Source organism: Hipposideros armiger, unplaced genomic scaffold (assembly GCF_001890085.2).
Source record: "Hipposideros armiger isolate ML-2016 unplaced genomic scaffold, ASM189008v1 scaffold_1810, whole genome shotgun sequence".
NCBI classification, from domain to species: Eukaryota; Metazoa; Chordata; class Mammalia; order Chiroptera; family Hipposideridae; genus Hipposideros; species Hipposideros armiger.
Genome location: NW_017733160.1, coordinates 78,316 through 97,281, shown reverse-complemented (window position 1 = coordinate 97,281; position 18,966 = coordinate 78,316). Strand labels below are relative to the sequence as shown.

Here is an 18,966-nt window from a genome sequence, read left to right as displayed (position 1 = left end):
TGCACTTCCCTTACGGGTGGATAGACTCAAATTCCAGGCTCCCTGCTGTTAACATCTGGGTCCTGTGGCATCTGAGCTCTGAGGACAGTTAGGAAGCCTGCAGACTCAAATGATGGAGGTCTTATTTACCCAAACTATGATACTTTCAGATCATGGAAGGAAAAGAGAACTATCATGTCACCACAACTAAAGAATGGAAGAGCCATGATGGGCCATTGCTTCAGTCCAGAATCAAACAATGTCCCTACTGAGTGCTCCTGAAGGCCCCAAGGGAAGGGGAATTTTCTGTAGCCCAGACAGACCCTCTAGATTAAAAATAATTGATATGTCTTAGTTGGGGAGGTTGAAATCTATCTCCTTGTGATGTCCACCTTAGGGCCATACAGAACAGTCTGCTCACTATTAACCAGGTGGGCTCCTCAGAGGTCTGAAGTCAGAACTCATTGTCCTGAATGACCTTCTCTTCTATATACCCCTAAAATCTTCCCTTCAACTAAATGCAATCAATTCTTCCTGTTATAATGTCCAATTACTGAGCCTTATAAAGCACCTTATACTAAATCCCAAGAGGAAATAAATCAACATACCCCTCTCACAGACAAAAAAACCTGAACCTCAGATTGGCTTTAAAGATCTCTCCACTCAGTATCCAGATGCCATCACTTTTACACGAAATGCAAAATAAACCACCTACCGGCTTTGGTGGCTTTCCCACAGCCGCTTCAAGCCTTGGTCAGCCAAGCCTTCCAGAATAAGGAGGTGGATCTTCCCATCCAGCAGATGGAAGCCGGTGAGCACATCCAGGTCCTGCCTTTCCTGGATCTTCACCCGCATCTTAAAGGCTGACAGGATCTGTTGGATGTTCTTGTTAGGGTAGGAGTCCAGACCAAGGGCCTTGGCATTAATTGTGGTGATATCCTGAAGCAGACTGTATAGAAGGCAGATCTTCCTGGAGTCAAATACAAAAATGATGCGGCCAAACTGGGTCCTTGTGAGGCCTGGATCAGGGGTTTCTGCCCTGGTTTGCAGTGGCACTGCAATGTCCACTCGCAACTTGAGCAAGGAGTTGGCCTCTAGGTAGTTACCCATGGGCATTGGGCCATGATGAAGGCCATCTGTAGAGACCTGAAACCCTACAACCTTCCTGCTCCTGCTGTTCTGGCCTTGTTGTATGCACTTGGGCTCACAGCTGTGGATGGGGACAACCAGGTTCAAATTCTTGTGGCCGAGCAGGAGGTCAGCAAAACTGACCTGGGCGACCCCATAAGGGTCCCACATCTTGTTTTGGGATTCAAAGGGGTTGTTCTCTGTCTTTTTGGGAGAGATGAGGGCCTGGAAGTTGAGATATGAATCCAGAGGGTCCTCCCCAAACAGGATGGGCTTCTGGGAATACTCCTCTGACTTGCGGTCCCGATCATGAACTTCCACTACCATGGGAGGGCCCTCCAGGTATTCCCTCAGGTCACTGGGGTGAATTGCTCCAAGCAAGATGACATGAATGTCCTGGAAGGAGACATGGCTTCCATGAGGCTTCCCCTCAGTCTGGTGAACTGGAGTCTTATGGAACTGGTAACTGCAGTACACGGGAGTACACAGCCTCTATGAGAGAGCAAGGAGATATCAGGTCACTGAGCTGCAGTGTCTCCCCTCTAAAGGAAGGTCCCCAATAGAGGGGGCCCAAATACCATGGGTACCCCTTCCAGCATGGGTTTCCTTATCCACAAAATACTGATGAGAGAGGCTGCTCTGCCAGGTCATTCCCACCCAGGACTGGGTGACATATGTGAAAGCACCAAGATAATGGCTGGCACAAGAAAAGGGCTCAGTAAGTATTATTCACTATTTCTTCCTTCCAAACAGTGAGTGCCATGATGACAGGCCATGTGTCTTTTTCACATCTATATTTCTAGCTCTTATCCCAAGACTAGGCAAAGAAAAGGTGGACACAAGTAAACCATATTTTCCAGACATATATTTTGGGGGGCAGTTGGCACAAGCTCACCTTTAGCATATTAAGTATCCAAGCAGAAAACTGTGACAAGGGGAAGAAGAGTCAGAGAGGTTTGAGGCTTAAGAGGGCTTGGAAAATGAAATGGAAAAGAAGGCAGAGCTGTGTTGAGGCAGAAAACTGGGAACCTTGCATGTTTCAAGTTAACTGTTACACAAGTTTGTGGTCCAAATTCAAATTCAACATCAAATTTACACTGATGCTGAAAATTTATTTTGAAACATATCTGGGTTAGTAGCACTCCCAGGTACCTGGAAAAAATATTAAGAAACCTTTCTGAAATAATCCACTTTCAGGGCTGGCAGAGTGGCTCAGTGGCAGAGTGGCAGAGTGGTTAAGAGCATGAACTCTGAGCAACAGGGTCACCGGTTCGATTTTCACATGGGCCAGTGAGCTGCACCTGAGCTGAGCTGCTGCTGAGCTGCCAACAGGTGGCAGGATGGCTCATCTGGTGAGAGCATGTGCTCCTAACAACAAGGTTGCTTGTTGGACTCACGCATGGGATGGTGAGCTTCTCCAACCCGCAACTAAGATTGAACATGGCACCTTGAGCTGAGCAGCCGTGAGCTGCCAAAGGGTGGCTGGATGGTGACTGGACTTGGAGCTGAGCTAGCTGCGCCCTCCACAACTAAGGTTGAAGGACAACAACTTGGCTGTTCCCCTTCCCCAATTCCCCAATAAAATCTTTAAAAAACCAAAACCAACAGGGAGATGGCAGAAGAAAAATAGTAAACTTGAAGCTAGATCAATAGAAACTATGTAATCTAAACACACAGAGAAAAAAATTGAAAGTTGAAAAGTAAACAGAGCCTCAGGAACCCATGGGACAATATCAAAAAGTATAACATTTGTATCATCAGAGTCCCGGGAAGAGAGGAGAAAATATATTTGAGGAAATAATGTCTGAAGATTTCTCAATTTTGACATAAAGCTACAGATAAGCATACAATAAGGCATAAAGCTACAGATTCAAGAAACTCAGTCAGTCCCATCTGGATAAACTCAAAGAAATACATACACAGATACATCCTTATTGCTTGAAAGCAGCCAAAGAAAAATGATGTATTACTCCTAGGAGAACAAAAACTCAAATAACTGGATTTCTAATCAGAAACTATGGAGGCTATAATAGAGTAGAACAAAATTTTTATAGCGCTGAAAAAGAAAAGAACTTTCCACCCAGAATTCTAAATCTAGTGAAAATATACTTCAGGAATAAAGGTGGAATAAAGACATTTTCATATGAAAGAAAACTAGGAGAGAATTTGTTTCTAGCAGACATGCTATAAAAGGTTACTACTGTATGATTCCATTTATATGATAGTCTAGAAAAGGGAAAACTATAAGGGTGGAAAATGATCAGTGGTTTCCAGGTGCTAGAGGTGAGAGTAGAGTTTACTGGAAAGGGGCAGCATGAATGAGAGATTGGAGATTGCAAGGGGTAAAAGCAGAGTTCTGGAATGTTATAAGTAATGTTATATTTCCATGAGAAAATATTTTTAAAAACTTAATCTCCATCCCACTTCAAAAAAACAAAAAACAGGGCCGGCTGAGTGGCTCAGTTGGTTAAGAGCTCGCTCAAGAGTTTGAGCTCTGAGCAACAGCGGTTCGAGTCCAGCCCGAGCTGAGCAGCCGCTGAGCTGCCAACAGATAGCAGGATGGCTCAGCTATTAAAAAAAAACAGAAAAAAAACACCAAAAAACAAACAAACAAACAAAACTCAACAGAAAGGTTAAACAACAGATTAGAAAAAAATGAAACTAAAGATACAAATAAGTAGAAGGATATATTGTGCTCATGGTAGGAATAATTAATATTATTAAAATGCCCAGACTACCCAAAGCAATCTACAGATTCAGTGCAATCCCTACCAAAACACCAATGGCATTTTTCACAGAACCAGAACAAATAATCCTAAAATTCATATGGAACCACAAAAGACACACAATAGTCAAAGCAATCTTGAGAACAAAAAACAAAGTTGGAGGTGTCATGCTACCTGATATCAAACTATACTATTGTACAAGGCTACAATAACCGAAACAGCATAGTACTGGCATAAAAACAGATACATAGATCAATGGAATAGAATAGAGATCCCAGAAGTAAACCCATACCTATATGGTCAATTAATCTATGACAAAGGAGGCAAGAATATAAAATGAGGTAAAGACTTAAATGCAAGACCCCAAACTACAAAACTCCTAGAAAAGACAGGAAGTGAATTTTTTTACATCACTCCTAGCAATATATTTTTTGGATATGTCTCTTTGCACAAGGGAAACAAAGAAAAACTAAGTAAATGGGACTACACGAAACTCAAAAGGTTTTGCACAGTGAAGGAAATCATCAACAAATGTCAGTTTAGGGGCTGGCCGAGTGGCTCAGTTGGTTAAGAGTTGGCTTAAGAGCTCGAGCTCTGAGCAACAGGGCCACCGGTTCGATTCCCACATGGCCCAGTGATGCTGTGCCTGAGCTCAGCTGTCGCTGAGCTGCCAATAGGTGGAAGGATGGCTCAGTTGGTGTAACAACAAGATTGCCTGTTCGATGGTGGGCTATGCCTACTCACAACCAAGATTGAACTCGGCACCTTCAGCTGAGCTGCCGCCCAGATGGCTCAATGGATAGGGTGTGTGCTCTTGGCAACAAGTCTGCTGGTTCGACTCCACTTTGGGATGGTGGCTACGCCCATCTGCAACTAAGACTGAACACAGCACCTTGAGCTTAGAGGCCATGAGCTGCAGATGGGAAGCCAGATGGTGACTGGTGCCCTCCACAATGAAGATTGAAGAACAACAACTTGGCTGGTCTACAATTCCCCAACGCTGTTCCCCTTCCCCAATTCCCCAATAAAATCTTAACAAAACAAAACAAAACAAAAAACAAATTACAGTCTACTGAATGGGAGAACATATTCACCAATGATACATCCAAATGAGGGGTTAATATCGAAAATATATAAGAAGCTCATACAACTTAACACCAACCCCCCCCCAACAATCAGATTTAAAAATGGGCAGAGGACCTGAATAGAAATTTGTCCAAAGAGGACATACAGATGGCCAATAGGCATATGAAAACATGCTCAAGATGACTAATCATCAGAGAAATGCAAATTAAAACCACAATGAGATATCACCTCAAACCAGTTAGAATGGTTATCATCAACAAGACAAGTAATAACAAGTGTTGGAAAAACTGTGGAGAAAAAGAAACCCTTATACACTGTTGGTGGGAATGCAGATTGGTGCAGCCACTATAGAAGGCAGTGTAGAGGTTCTTCAAAAAATTAGGAATAGAATTACCATATGATCCAGCAATCTCTCTCCTGGGTATCTACCCCAAAATATCTGAAAACATTTATCCATAAAGGCATATGTGCTCTGATGTTCTTGCAGCTTTATTTATGGTGGCCAAGACATGGAAACAACAAAAGTGTCCTTTGATAGATGATTAGATAAAGAAGATGTGGTATATATACACAATGGAATATTATTCTGCCATAAGAAAAGATGAAATAGTGCTATTTGTGACAACATGGATGGATCTTGAGATTATTATTATTATTATTATTATTATTATTATTTTAATTGGGGAATTGGGGGGATGGGAACGTGCTGGGGAATTGGGGGAAGGGGAACAGACAAGTTGCTGTCGTTTTGTTCTTCAGTCTAGTTGTGGAGGACGCTGCTTCACTGGCCCAAGTTGGCACCATTATTGCGCTCTTCCCAGGCAGGGCAGATCAGTCGCCGGCTTCTGGACGGCTGCTCACTGCAGCTGCTGGCCGCTCACGCTGGCTGCTGGCTACACACGGTAGCCCATGGCAACCCACTGCAGCAGGGGCTGCAGCCTACGCTGTCACCGGCGACTCAGGGCAGCCCAGCTCCAGGTTGAGCTGTTCAGCATTTTAGCTGTGGAGGGCAGCGTCACTGGCCCTCATATGTGGGATCCGAACCGGGGCCCTCTGGCGTCCCAAGCCAGTTCTTAACCATCGCGCCACTCGGCCGGCCCTTGAGATTATTATGCTAAGCAAAATAAGTCAGACAGAAAAAGTGGAGAACCATATGATTTCACTGGTTCTCAAATAAAGAAACAAAAACTCATAGACACAGATAGTAGTTTAGTGGTTACCAGAGGGTAAGGGAGTAAGGGGTGATAGATGAGGGTAAAAGAGATAAAATACATGGTGAAGGAAGAATTGAGTCTGGGTGGTGAACACACAACATGATAATATAGGTGATATATTAAGTGTACAAAATTGTACACTTAAAACCTATGTAACTTTACTAACAATTGTCACCCTAATAAACTTTAATTTAAAAAAATTACAAAATAAAATTGGTTTACAAGAAAAAAGGAAAAGAAGTGATATCTATGTCTATATATCTATATATCATCTATCTATATCTATCTACATTTGTATCTATATCTATATCTCTATATCTATCTAAATCTATCTATATCTATATTTGTATCTATCTATCTATCTATCAATCTATACACACACACAATGGAATATTATTACTCCAGCCATAAAAAAGTATGAAATCGTAACACTTGCAACAACATGAGTGGACCTAGAGGGTATTACTATACACTTAAATATAACATAAAAGTTAAAGGTTGTAAAAATATAAAAAAGAAAAAAAGAAGAAAATTGCTACTGCAACTCGGAAATGAACTCACAGCATAGATAGGGATAATTTATGACAACCAAGACATAAAAGGGGAGAGAGTAAAGATTTGAATTTGCAAAGGGGAATGGAGATAAAATGCATGTAGAAGAAAAGGACTACTGTATACATGAAACTTTCTTTTACTTAAACTTAATGGTAACCACACATGAAAAAATCCACAACTGAGACACATAAGAAAGAGGAAACAGATAGAAAAAAAAACAATACATAGAATACTACCAAACTAATATACCAGACAGAAACACAAGGGCAAAGAAACAATGGAGACACCGAGTTACCAGAAACAAAAGGTGAAATGGCTATAGGAAATCCTCATATATCAATAATTACCCTAAATGTATATGCTAAGTAGAATAAGTCAGACAGACAAAATGACATATGATTTCACTTTTATGTAGAGTCTAAAAACAAAATAAATAAATAAACAAAACTAATACATACAGAGAGTAAATTGATGGTTGCCATATGGGAGGGTGTTGGGGGAAGGGTAAAAAAAATGAAAGGTATTAAGGAAAGAAATTGGGTAGAGACAACCAAGATGGCACAGTAGGTGAATGCTGTGCTTACTACCTTCTCTCACAATCACAACTAATCTACAAAACAACCATTATTGAGAATAGCCTAAAATGAAGCTGAACTGAAGCCTTTCAACTAAGGACGAGCAGAAGAAGCCACCTCCAAATTAGTAGGAAGGTTGGAGTCGCTGAACAGACTGGTCCCACACCCACATGTGACCATTAAATATTGGGAGGGCTATTTCAGCTGTGGGGGTTTCCTCCCCATCCCCTAAAAGAGTGAGAAATTCCAGACCAGGTTTTCAGTGCTGGGGAGAGAAGTCCCCATAATTTCTGGTTGTGAAAATCAGCAGAGATTGTGACTGAGTGAGACTGAGAGCAGCTGCACTCACAGGCACTCCTCTTAAAGGGACTGTGAGAAGACTTACCCACCAACAGAATCACAGGCTCTGAGCTCCAGCACTGGGACAGCAACTGGAAAAGCAGCAGGAACATATGGTGGGGAACTGAGTTGTCTAGCTTAGGTCGGGGGCTGGAGAGGCAGCTTTTTCCTGGACGGGAGGAACTGGTGGAGGCCATTGTTTCTTTGTTGAGCCCTCCTCCTTCCCAGCATGAAAACACAGGCAGCTGCCAAATCTGAGTCTCCACCTTGTTTGGCACACCGTGGCAATTTGAGACCTGGCCCTGCCCAACTTTTGGGTACACCTAGGCTGCTTCCAGTCACTTTTTTTGTGCAGACCGCATGCCATGGCTCAAGCTGCAGACTTTCCTAGGGCCTCTCAAAGGTTCACGGAACCCAGACAAGCAGCATCTGGCTTAAGCGTGTCCTGTACCTCTGGCTGAGCAGCCCTAAGTGCTGTACTAGTGGCAGCTGGTCTTGGTTCGCGGGTTGACCTCTCAAGGTGCTTCTAAGCACAGCATGGGTGGCAGACATCTGTGGATTTCTTTCTGGTTCCCGCTGGGTGGCCCTGGGTAGAGCATGGGCTGTGACTGAAGTAGACCTACAGCAGATCCCCTCCAAGGTTGTCCCGGGACTGGCACTCCCAGTGGCCAGCTTCAAAATGAGCTGGAGCATTACCAAACTACCTCCAAGTATGACACACCCAAGGTGTGGATTGGGCAGACACTACAGTCCTGCTGAGGCAGATCCTGCTCTGTAGGGTCGGCCCCTGCACAACAACACTTCCACTGCCAGTCCTCACAACCAGTGAGCCCAAGGGTCATCCCTCACATTGATGTGCAATTATCAACAAAGGCTCAACTACAAGAGGAGCACAAACAAAACCCACACAAGGGACACACCTGAAGAACCTGGCTCAGGTGACCAGGAAGACTGTTCCACTGAACCCCACAGCATACCTCCTACATAAGGCCACTCTACTAAGACTGGAAGACATGGCAGTCCTACCTAATACATAGAAACAAACACAGAGAGGCAGCTAAAATGGGGAGACAAAGAAACATGTCCCAAATAAAAAAACAGAACAAAGCTCCAGAAAAAGAACTAAGCAAAATGGAGATAAGCAATCTATCAGATGCAGAGTTACTAACACTGGTTATAAGAATGCTCAATGATCTCAGAGAGAACTTCAACAGAGACATAAGAAACATAAAAAAGAACAAGTCAGAAATAAAGGATACAATAATGGAAATGAAGAATATATTATAGGGAATCAACAATAGATTAGATGAAGCAGAGGATCCAACCAGAGATGTAGAAGATAAGGTAGCAGAAAACACCCAACCAGAACAGAAAAAAAAAAGAATCCAAAAAACTGAGGAGAGTTTAAGGGGCCTCTGGGGCAATATCAAGTGTACCAACATTCACATTATAGGGGTACCAGAATGAGAAGAGAGAGAGCAAGGAATTGAAAACCTATTTGAAGAAATAATGACAGAAAACTCCCCTAACCTGGTGAAGAAAATGGGCATACAAGCACGGAGAATCCCAAACAACAACCCAAAGAGGCCAAAACCAAGACATATCATAATTAAAATGCCAAAGGTTAAATACAAAAAGAGAATCTTAAAAGCAGCAAGAGAAAAGCAGTTAGTTACTTACAAGGGAGCCCCCATAAGACTGTCATCTGATTTCTCAACAGAAACTTTGCAGGCAAGAAGGGAGTGGTAGGAAAATATTCCAAGTGATGAAAAGCAATGACATACAACTAAGGTTGCTCTACTCAGCAAAGCTGTCAATTAGAATTGAAGGATAGATAAGGAGCTTCCCAGACAAGAAAAAGCTGAAGGAGTTATCACCACCAAACCAGTATCACATGGAATCTTAGAGGGACTTCTTTAAGATGGGAGGGGGAGTTAAGGATGGGTGAAAGGGGAAGGGATTAAGAAGTACAAATTGGTTATTATACAGTGGTCATGGGGAAGTAGGGTATAGTATAAGAAATATAGTCAATAATATTGTAATAACTAGGTATGATGCCAGATAGGTACTAGATCTATCAGGGTGATAGAGGGAATGGGGTTGGGGGCAGGGTGAAAAAGGTGAAGGCATTAAGAAATACAAATTGATAGTTAATACAGAATGGGGAATATAATCAACAATTTTGTAAAGATCATGTAAGATGCCACATTGGCACTGGACTTATCAGGGAGATCATGCCATAGATTGTGTAGATGCTTGACCAATGTTCTATATACCTGAAGAGCTGAAGTAGAATAATATTGAATGTCAACTGTAACTAAATATGTAGGTATATATAGTCACGGGAAGTGAAGTACATCATAGGGAAGATAGTCAATGGTATTGTAACAGCTATATATGATGTTGGAGGGGTAGCAGCTGGGGGGTGGGTTATCGCTTCATGAGGGGTTTAAATGTCTAACTATTACATTGCTTTGTACACCTGAAACTAATAAAAAAATAATTAATTTTAAAAAAGGAACCAACACTAAAAAAAGAAAGAAGTACAAATTGTCAGTTATGAAAATAATCACATTGATGTAAAGTACAGCACTGTGAAAATAGTCAATAATATTATTATAACTATATATGGTATCATATGGGTATTAGACTTATTGGGGTGATTACTTTGTAAGGTAAATAAATGTCTAATCACTATGTTGTACACTTGAAACTAATATAATATTGTATGTCAACTGCAATTGAAAAATACATTTTAAAAAGGATAATAATGAAGATAGAATTAGTGAACTAGAATGTATAGCTGAATGGATTACCCATGTTTACACAAAAAGACAAAGATAGAGGAAATATAATAGAATGGTATAGAAAAAATGGAGGAAAATGTGATTAGATCTAACATTAACTGGTGTTTCAGAAGACAATTAGAAATAGAATACAGAGAGGTAAAAATAAGAAAGGTTAGGACAGATAATTTAAGAACACACCAAAGACAAATTCTTAGGCTGAAGAAGCACAAGTCACAAGAATAATTAACAGAAGAAACACACACCTATACATATCATGGTGAAATATCAGAACACCAAAAATAAGAAGGTGGCCTGAAGAAACTGGAATAATAACTTTCAAATTCCAAGAGAAAATAACTTTTTGACATATCTTTCAAGAATAAGAGTGAAATAAAGATATTTTCAGATGAACAGAAATTAAGAGGTTTACCACCAATGGACACTCATTAAATATATTTCTAAAGGATGTTATTATAGTTCAGAAAGAAAATTTTTCTCAGAAGCAAGACCTGGGGGAAAAAAGGATCTATGGAATCCTAGCCCAATCAGCCTAAAACCACAGAGGACAAGTCTGAGGTCCAGCAAAGTCAGGTTTATTGACTCAGTAATTAGGAATACAACAAAACAGAGGGACTAAGGGGCATCTCAACAAAGGAAAAGAGAGTTATTATAGGATTTTGAAGAAAGTTTAGGTGAAACTTAACCAGTGTTTTAATAGATCTAAAACTAATCAGTCCAGTTCAAGTCTGGACTGAAAAATTTACCCAGGCTCCTGTTTCCTTGGAAAGCAAAAGGTTAAGATAGACATGGGATACTGTGTACAGAAACCCCTTATCTGAAGTTCTGTGCCTCAACTGGAAATCAAAGTTCTTCTGACTCACATTCTTGAGGTAAGAGTGGAATGTGTCATTCTTACTAACATAATTTCAAAGAGCAAATTTCCCATTTGGCTATGATTTTAAAGAACAAAATACCTCAATGTGTAAGAAAATATTTACTCAAAGAAAGGACTTTCATCACACAGTGACAGCAGGTCCTTGAGTAAATGTTGCTTCCTATTAGCTTTGTAGCCATGTCTGTTTTCCCAGCTTAGTAAATGGCAGGACAGATTTTGCTTTCTCAACTTACATTTATTTTTACTTTATCAATGGTGAAAAAGAGACTGGTAAATCTATGTGTAAGTCTATTTTTAATGCCTGCAAAACAATAACAACAGCTCATCTGAATCAGGGAAAATGCTGTGATACACTCAAGAAGGCCACATCCCAGGGATATAGGCCCCATAACTTGAATCCTATATAATTTTACTTACCAATGTCACCCCAATAAACTTAATAATTAAAAAGAGAAAAGACTGAACAGTCTATGTGGTGGATCTTTTGAGAGGCAATAGGTAGATCTAAGACTGACTGTCTTTGGATCAACCCTAATTCTTATTATTGCACAACTCTTGTGAGGTTGTTTTCTTCTTATTTTCTTATTTTTTTTTTTGCATATTCCCAGAGACTAAACTTTGTCTCTTCCCAGAGGATGACATCACATTTCTTTTCGAGAAGATAAAATTATCTAAATTAGATTATCTTTAATTAGTCTAATCTTATGACCCATTCCATAAAGTTTATTACACCCATGCTGGCACCATGTTACAAAATTCTTATTGAGTGAACTAATCTTTTGCCATGGAAATGATGCTTATAAACAATGCTGCTGGGCTGGCCGAGTGGCGCGTTGGTTAAGAGCTGGCTTGGGATGCCAGAGGGCCCCAGTTCGGATCCCACGTATGAGGGTCAGTGACACCGCCCTCTACAGCTAAGATGCTGAACAACAGCTCAATCTGGAGCTGGGCTGCCCTGAGTCGCCAGCCGATGGCGTAGGCTGCAGCCCCTGCTGCAGTGGGTTGCCATGGGCTACCGTATGTAGCCAGCAGCCAGCGTGAGCGGCCAGCAGCCGCAGTGAGCGGCCGTCCAGAAGCCAGCGACTGATCTGCCTCGCCCAGGAAGAGCGCAATGATGGTGCCAACTTGGGCCAGTGAAGCAACATCCTCCACAACTAGACTGAAGAACGAAACGACAGCAACTTGTCTGTTCCCCTTCCCCCAATTCCCCAGCACTGTTCCCATCCCCCCAATTCCCCAATAAAAATCTTTAAAAACAAAACAAAAAAAACCAAAAAAAACAATGCTGCTGGTTTCTTTATTATAATAAAGATTTCCTTCTATGAAACTTCAGGTTTCAATAGCTGTTTTATGGTTCTCAGAAATATCAGATGACTTTAATGAAAAGGTTCACTGATTACAAATTTTACTTGTTACCAAGTTATTCTACCACCAAATGTCTGCACAGTGACAAAAGGCAAATAATTCAAGTTTCAGAAAATTTTATTTTTATAAAAAGGTGTTTGAGATAATGGTATTCCCATTTTAAATTAAGGACTATGTCCTTCAAAACAGCCTCAATTTCAGCCTTGTGTTTTGGTAAAAGAACAGCTTGAGCAGCATCTGGTTAGCATGTGAAAAGATCTAATTCACTAAAAGGTAGGTTCTAGATAAAAAGATAAAACCAACTAACATTACTAGAAATTATGTCCTAATTTTCAAATACATTTTCCATCTCAGTTGTCATCTGCTTAAAACTTTAGAATGTTTCACAAATATATGCTTTTTTTTTAAGTCATGGATTAAAATGAATGACAACCTCTAAATTAGAATTATTGGCAAGATGATCCTAGTGATATTCCAAATAAGATGAAAATGTCTGACTTAAAATTTTAACTCTTTTAAAGCCTCTTAAAATTTTCCACATCAAGCTCTTCACTCTTAATTTTTAGAATTTCAGTTGGTTTGTGAGTCAAGTCCCTTAATTTTTTGGGTTTTTATGATCTTTGGAATTAGAGGGTTGCAAACAATGCTTTGAAAATTTCTAAAGCACTCTAATTCTATGATATAAAATGCTGTTGTTCTCTGTGGACTCTCTTTTTTCCTATAATGTTGCTCGATTGTTGAGAGTTAAAGGAGTTGCATTTGCCAAAGGGCTCATCAATTTCTTGAATGACTAGAGTACCTTAAGTTGCATAACTTCTAATAGAACTATTTTAATACCACGTCTAGTTCCTTAGACCCATTTTTTATTTTTTATTTTTTTAAAAATTTTTTATTGTTAGTTTCAGGTGTACAGAACAATGCAATGTTACCCTTTTCACCCTCAGAAAGTAACAACTCCCCTCCCCCCATGTATTGCCCTCCCACCCGATATCATGCTTATCTATTACAATTCCATTGATTCCACTCCCACTCTCTACTCTATGTCTCGAGACTATATGTATATATAATTATAGTTGACATACAATATTATTCAACATCAGCTTCAGAAATACAGTGCGGTGGTCAGGCCTCTACACCGACTATGAAGTCTTAAGACCCATTTTTTTTTTAAATTTTTTTATTGTTAGTTTCAGGTGTACAGAACAATGCAATGTTACCCTTTTCACCCTCAGAAAGTAACAACTCCCCTCCCCCCATGTATTGCCCTCCCACCCGATATCATGCTTATCTATTACAATTCCATTGAATCCGTTCCCGCACTCTACTCCATGTCCCGAGGTTATATATGTATATATAATTATCGTTGACATACAGTATTATTCAACATCAGTTTCAGGAATACAATGCGGTTGTCAGGCCTCTACATCAACTATGAAGTGGACTCTCCAAAAGGACATGGGTCCATCTGGCCCCCTAAGAGATGCTTACAACATTATTGATTGTATTCCTCGAACTGTCTTTTTCTATCCCTGCGGCCAAATTACAATTACCCAATTGTATTGTCTCATCCCTTCCCCTTCTCCTTCATCCCCACCCCCTCCCTACTAGCAACCCTCAGTTCTTCCTCTGTGTCTCTGAGACTATCTCCATCCACTTCTCCCATCCATTCAGCTCCTTAGAATCCACGTATAAGTGAGATCATATGATATTTGTCTTTCTCTGACTGACTTATTTCACTTAGCATAATGTTCTCTAGTTCCATCCATATTGTTGCAAAGGGTACTATTGACCCATTTTTTAAAATAAGTCTTCTCACGAAAACACACACACACACACACCCCTTTACATAGAAAAAAAGAAAATAAAAGACTGAGGATTATAGAATACTTCCTTTTCCCCATACCTTACCACATTAACTGAGCTCATTTTTAGTTACAGTGGATTCTAGCTGAAAGAATGGCAAGTTTTACATTCATTGAAGAAGGAGTTTCTAGGGAGACCTCAAAACCACAGGAGAGATAAAAACAAGTTCACTTTAGGAAATTGAAGCCTCTGACACCTAGCTACAGCAAACATTAATCACAACCTAATTTGTAGCCAGAAAAACATAAAATCTCACATTAGAGGCCTATATTCCTCAGTTCCTATTACCTGATAAATCATATTACACTTTAAACAGAAAATTTAAAGCTTTACTAAAAGACAAAAACATCATCTAAAAAGACAGCAAGCATCAGAACCACACTCAGATATAGAAGAGATTTTGTAATTATCAGATGGAGAGTTTAAAACAACTATGATTAATATGCTAAAGGCTCTGTAATACATTATACAATAGAATATTATTCAGTAATAAAAAGAAATAAGCTAACAGGTCATGAAAAGACAAGAGAAGCCTTAAATACATATTAAGAGAAAGAAGCTATATACTACATGACATACATACTACATGACATTTTGGAAAGGGCAAAATTATAGAAACAATAAAAAGATCATTGATTGTCAAGGGTTAGGGAGGAAGAGAGGGGTAAAATAGGGGGAGCACAGGGGTTTTTAGAGTTGTAATTCTGTATGATACTTTAATCATGGATATATGTTATCATATATTTGTGAAAACCAATAACCTGTAGAACACAAAAGGCAAAACTTAATGTAAACTATGGGCTTTAATTGTAACAAATGTACCATACTAATGCAGATGTTAATAATAGCAAAATTTGTGTGCCAGAGCTGGGCTGTTAAAGTGGCTATATGGAATTGTTTGTATTATCTGCATAATTTGTCTTTAAATCTTAGACCCTACTAAAGAAATTAAAGTCTATTTTTTAAAAAGATATATACTTCCAGTTAGAGCAGAAAAAATAATCAGAACTAGTCTTCCTGCTAAATATATCCAGAAAAAAAAAGACAAAATATCAAAAGTATTTCCTTAAAGCAACTGGAGATTTATAAAGATGGTAGAAAAATTAAATTCCTGATCCAAGAGTCTGAAGAAGAAAGAAATCCAGAGACTCGAATCTAGCATTTGGTACGGCATCTTCTAATTCCAGAATAGATTTCTGAGAGGCTGAGCGCCATTTTTCACTCCAAAGACAAAAATATATGGCTCAGGACTGCCAAAGGTGAGGGTCTAATTGGACTAGAGATAGAATAAACCAGAAGTAACACAGCCTTCAAACAAAGTATAACCTTCCTTGTCACCAAGGTAGCTGGTTAGCAAGAAAATTTAAATTCCTGAAATTTGATTAAGCTCCTAGCACCAGTGGAATAAAGAAAAAATAATTCTTTCTAAAGGAAGATAAATACTAAGCCTCAAATGATTTTTATAATTATTTTTCAAATACAATGTGAAACTCACAAAGATAGTCATACTAAACAAAACAGCATGAATAAGAACCAGCAGAAACAGTAGAAAATATAAATAATCTAACAGGTTCCAGATATTGGAATTATTACACACAGACATTTAAAAAAAACTATGCTTACTGTGTGATAGGCACAATAACACTCCATCCACATTTTAATCCTTCAAACATGTGAATATGTTATGTTACATGGCAAAGGGGAATTTTTATGTGTGAATTATGTCCCCAAAAAGATATGTTGAAGTTCTAACCCCTGAGACCTGAGCCTAAGAGTATGACCTTATTTGGAAATAGGGTCTTTGCAGATGTAATCAAGTTAAGATGAGGTCATTAGGGTGAGCCCTAATCCAATATGACAGATCTTTAGCCTCTTCATGTGATGGCTAACAGTACTTGATTTTCAAGTATTGAACCAGTCTTGCATAACTGGAATAATTACAATTAGGTCATGATAAGTAATTCTTTTTATACATTATTTGATTTGATTTGCTAATATTTTGTTGAGGATTTTTGCATCAATGTTCATGACAGGTATTGCTCTGTAGTTTTCCTTTCTTGTAATTTCTTTGATGAGTTTTGGTATTAGAGTAATGCTGGCCTAATGTAATAAGATAGGAAGCATTTCCCTGCTTCTATTTTCTGAAAGAGATTTTAGAAAACTGGTATAATTTTTTTCCTTAAATGTTTAGCAGAATTCAATGGTGAACCCATCTGGGCCTGGTGCATTCTACTTTGGCAGGTTACTAATTATTGATTCAATTTCTTTACTAAATATATGCCTTTCAGATGATCTATTTCTTCTTGTGTGAGTTTTGGTAAATTGTGTCTTTCAAGGAATTGGTCCATTTCATCTAGGTTATCAAATTGTAAGTAGAGATGTTAATAATCAGTAGTGGTGATCCCTTTAACATTTCTCTCCAGCTTTATTGAGGTATAATTGACAAATATAATTGTATATATTTAAGATGTACAACATCTTGTTTGATATACATACATCATGATATAATGACCACAACCAAGTTAATTCACACACGTATTGCCTCACATAATTAACTTTTTTTTGTTGGTGGTGTGTTGAGAACACTTAAGATCTATTAGCAAGTTTCAAGTATATAATACAGTGTTATTAACTATAGTCACCATGCTATATATCAGATCCCCAGAACTTATTCATCTTATAACTTAAAGTTTGTACCCTTTGACTGGCATCTTTGCATTTCCCTCATCCCCCAGTCCCTGGTAACCACCATTTTATTCCCTGGTTCTAGAAGATTGACTTTTTTAGATTCCACATATATGTGAGATAACACAGTATTTTTGTTTTAATCTCTCTGGCTTATTTCACTTAGCATAATGTCCTCCAAGTTTATCCATGTTATCACAAATGGCAGGATTTCCTTGTTTATTTTTATAGCTGAATAATATTCCACATTTTCTTTATACATTTATCTGTCAATATACACACATACATACATCACATTTTCCATTCATTTTTTATATATGTCAATGCAAATATTTCCTCCTATTTCATATGTTGCCTTTTCATTTTTAAAATTTGTTTCCTTTACTATGAAGAAGACTTTTAGTTTCATGTAGCCTCCATTTGTTTATTTTTGCTTTTGTTGTTTGTACATTTAGTGTTATATTAAAAAAATCATTACCAAGGCCAATGGGAACTTTTCCACTAGGTTTTCTTCTAGGAATTTTATGGTTTCAGATATTATGTTTAAGTCTTTAATCAATTTAGAGTTGGTTTTTGTATATGGTGTAAGGTAAGGGTCCAATTTCATTCTTTGAATGTGGATATCCTGTTTTTCCAACACTGTTTATTGAAATGACCACCTTTTCCCCAATGTGTATTCCTGGTGCCTTTGTCATAGATTAGTTGACTGTACATGTGTGGGTTTATCTCTATTCTGTTGCATTGGTTTAAGCGTCTGTTTATTTGCCAGTATCATATTGTTGTGATTAAGGTAACTTTGTAATATAGTTTGAAATAAAAACTCTGATGCCTACAGCTTTGTTCTTTCTCAAGGTTGCTTTGGCTATTTGGGGTCTTTTGTGGTTCCATAATAATTTTAGGATTTTTTTATATTTCTGTGAAAAATGCCATTGGAATTTATCTTGATAGAGATTGCATTGAATCTGTAGATCTTTTTGGGTAATATGGACATTTCAGCCACATTAACTTTTCTAACCCATGAACATGGGATATTTTTCCATTTATGTCTCCTTCAATTTCTTTCATCAGCATCTTATAGTTTCCAATGTATAGATCTTTCACCTCCTTGGAAAAATTTATTTTTAAGTATTTTTTTCTTTTTAATGCTATTGTAAATGGGATTGTTTTCTTAATTTCTTTTTCAGATAGTTCGTTGTTAGTGTATAGAAATGCAACTGATTTTTTTATGTTGACTTTGTATCTTCCATCTTTAACGAATTCTTTTATTAGGTCTAATAAATGGGGTTTTTTTGGTGGAGGTAAAATCATGTTACTTGCAAACAGAGACAATTTAACTTCTTTTTTATTTGGATGCCTTTCATTTCTTTTTCTCATGTAATTGCTCTGGCTAGGACTTCCAGTACTATGATAAATAGAGGTGGTAAAAATTGGCATGCTTGTTCTGTATGCCAGTATCATATTGTTGTAACAAAGTATCATATTGTTGTGATATTTTAGAAGAAAGGGTTCAAGCTTTTCACCCTCGACTATGTTGTTAGCTGTGGTCTTGTCATCTATGGTCTTTATTATGTTGAAGTATATTCCTTCTATACCTCATTTGTTGACAATTTTTTTTATCATGAAAGGGTATTAAATTTTGTCAAATGTGTTTTCTGCATCTATTGAGATGATCATATTACTTTATCTTTCATTTTGTTAATGTGGAACATCACATTTATTGATTTGTATATGTTAAATCATCCTTGGATCTCAGGGATAAATTCCACT

The 18,966-nt window shown here is 38.5% G+C and overlaps 1 protein-coding gene across 1 annotated transcript in view; it reads right to left on the bottom strand.

Annotated features, from left to right (window-relative positions):
* Positions 1–694: 694 nt before the first annotated feature.
* The window catches only part of LOC109378222 (uncharacterized protein KIAA1257-like), a gene marked incomplete at its 3' end in the record, with an annotated part of 50,627 nt that continues 32,355 nt past the window's right edge, over positions 695–18,966 (bottom strand). Inside the window, exon 10 of the mRNA XM_019634681.1 lies at positions 695–1,599. Within this exon, the coding sequence (XP_019490226.1) occupies positions 695–1,599 (905 nt within the window). The remainder of the gene's footprint in view (positions 1,600–18,966) is intronic.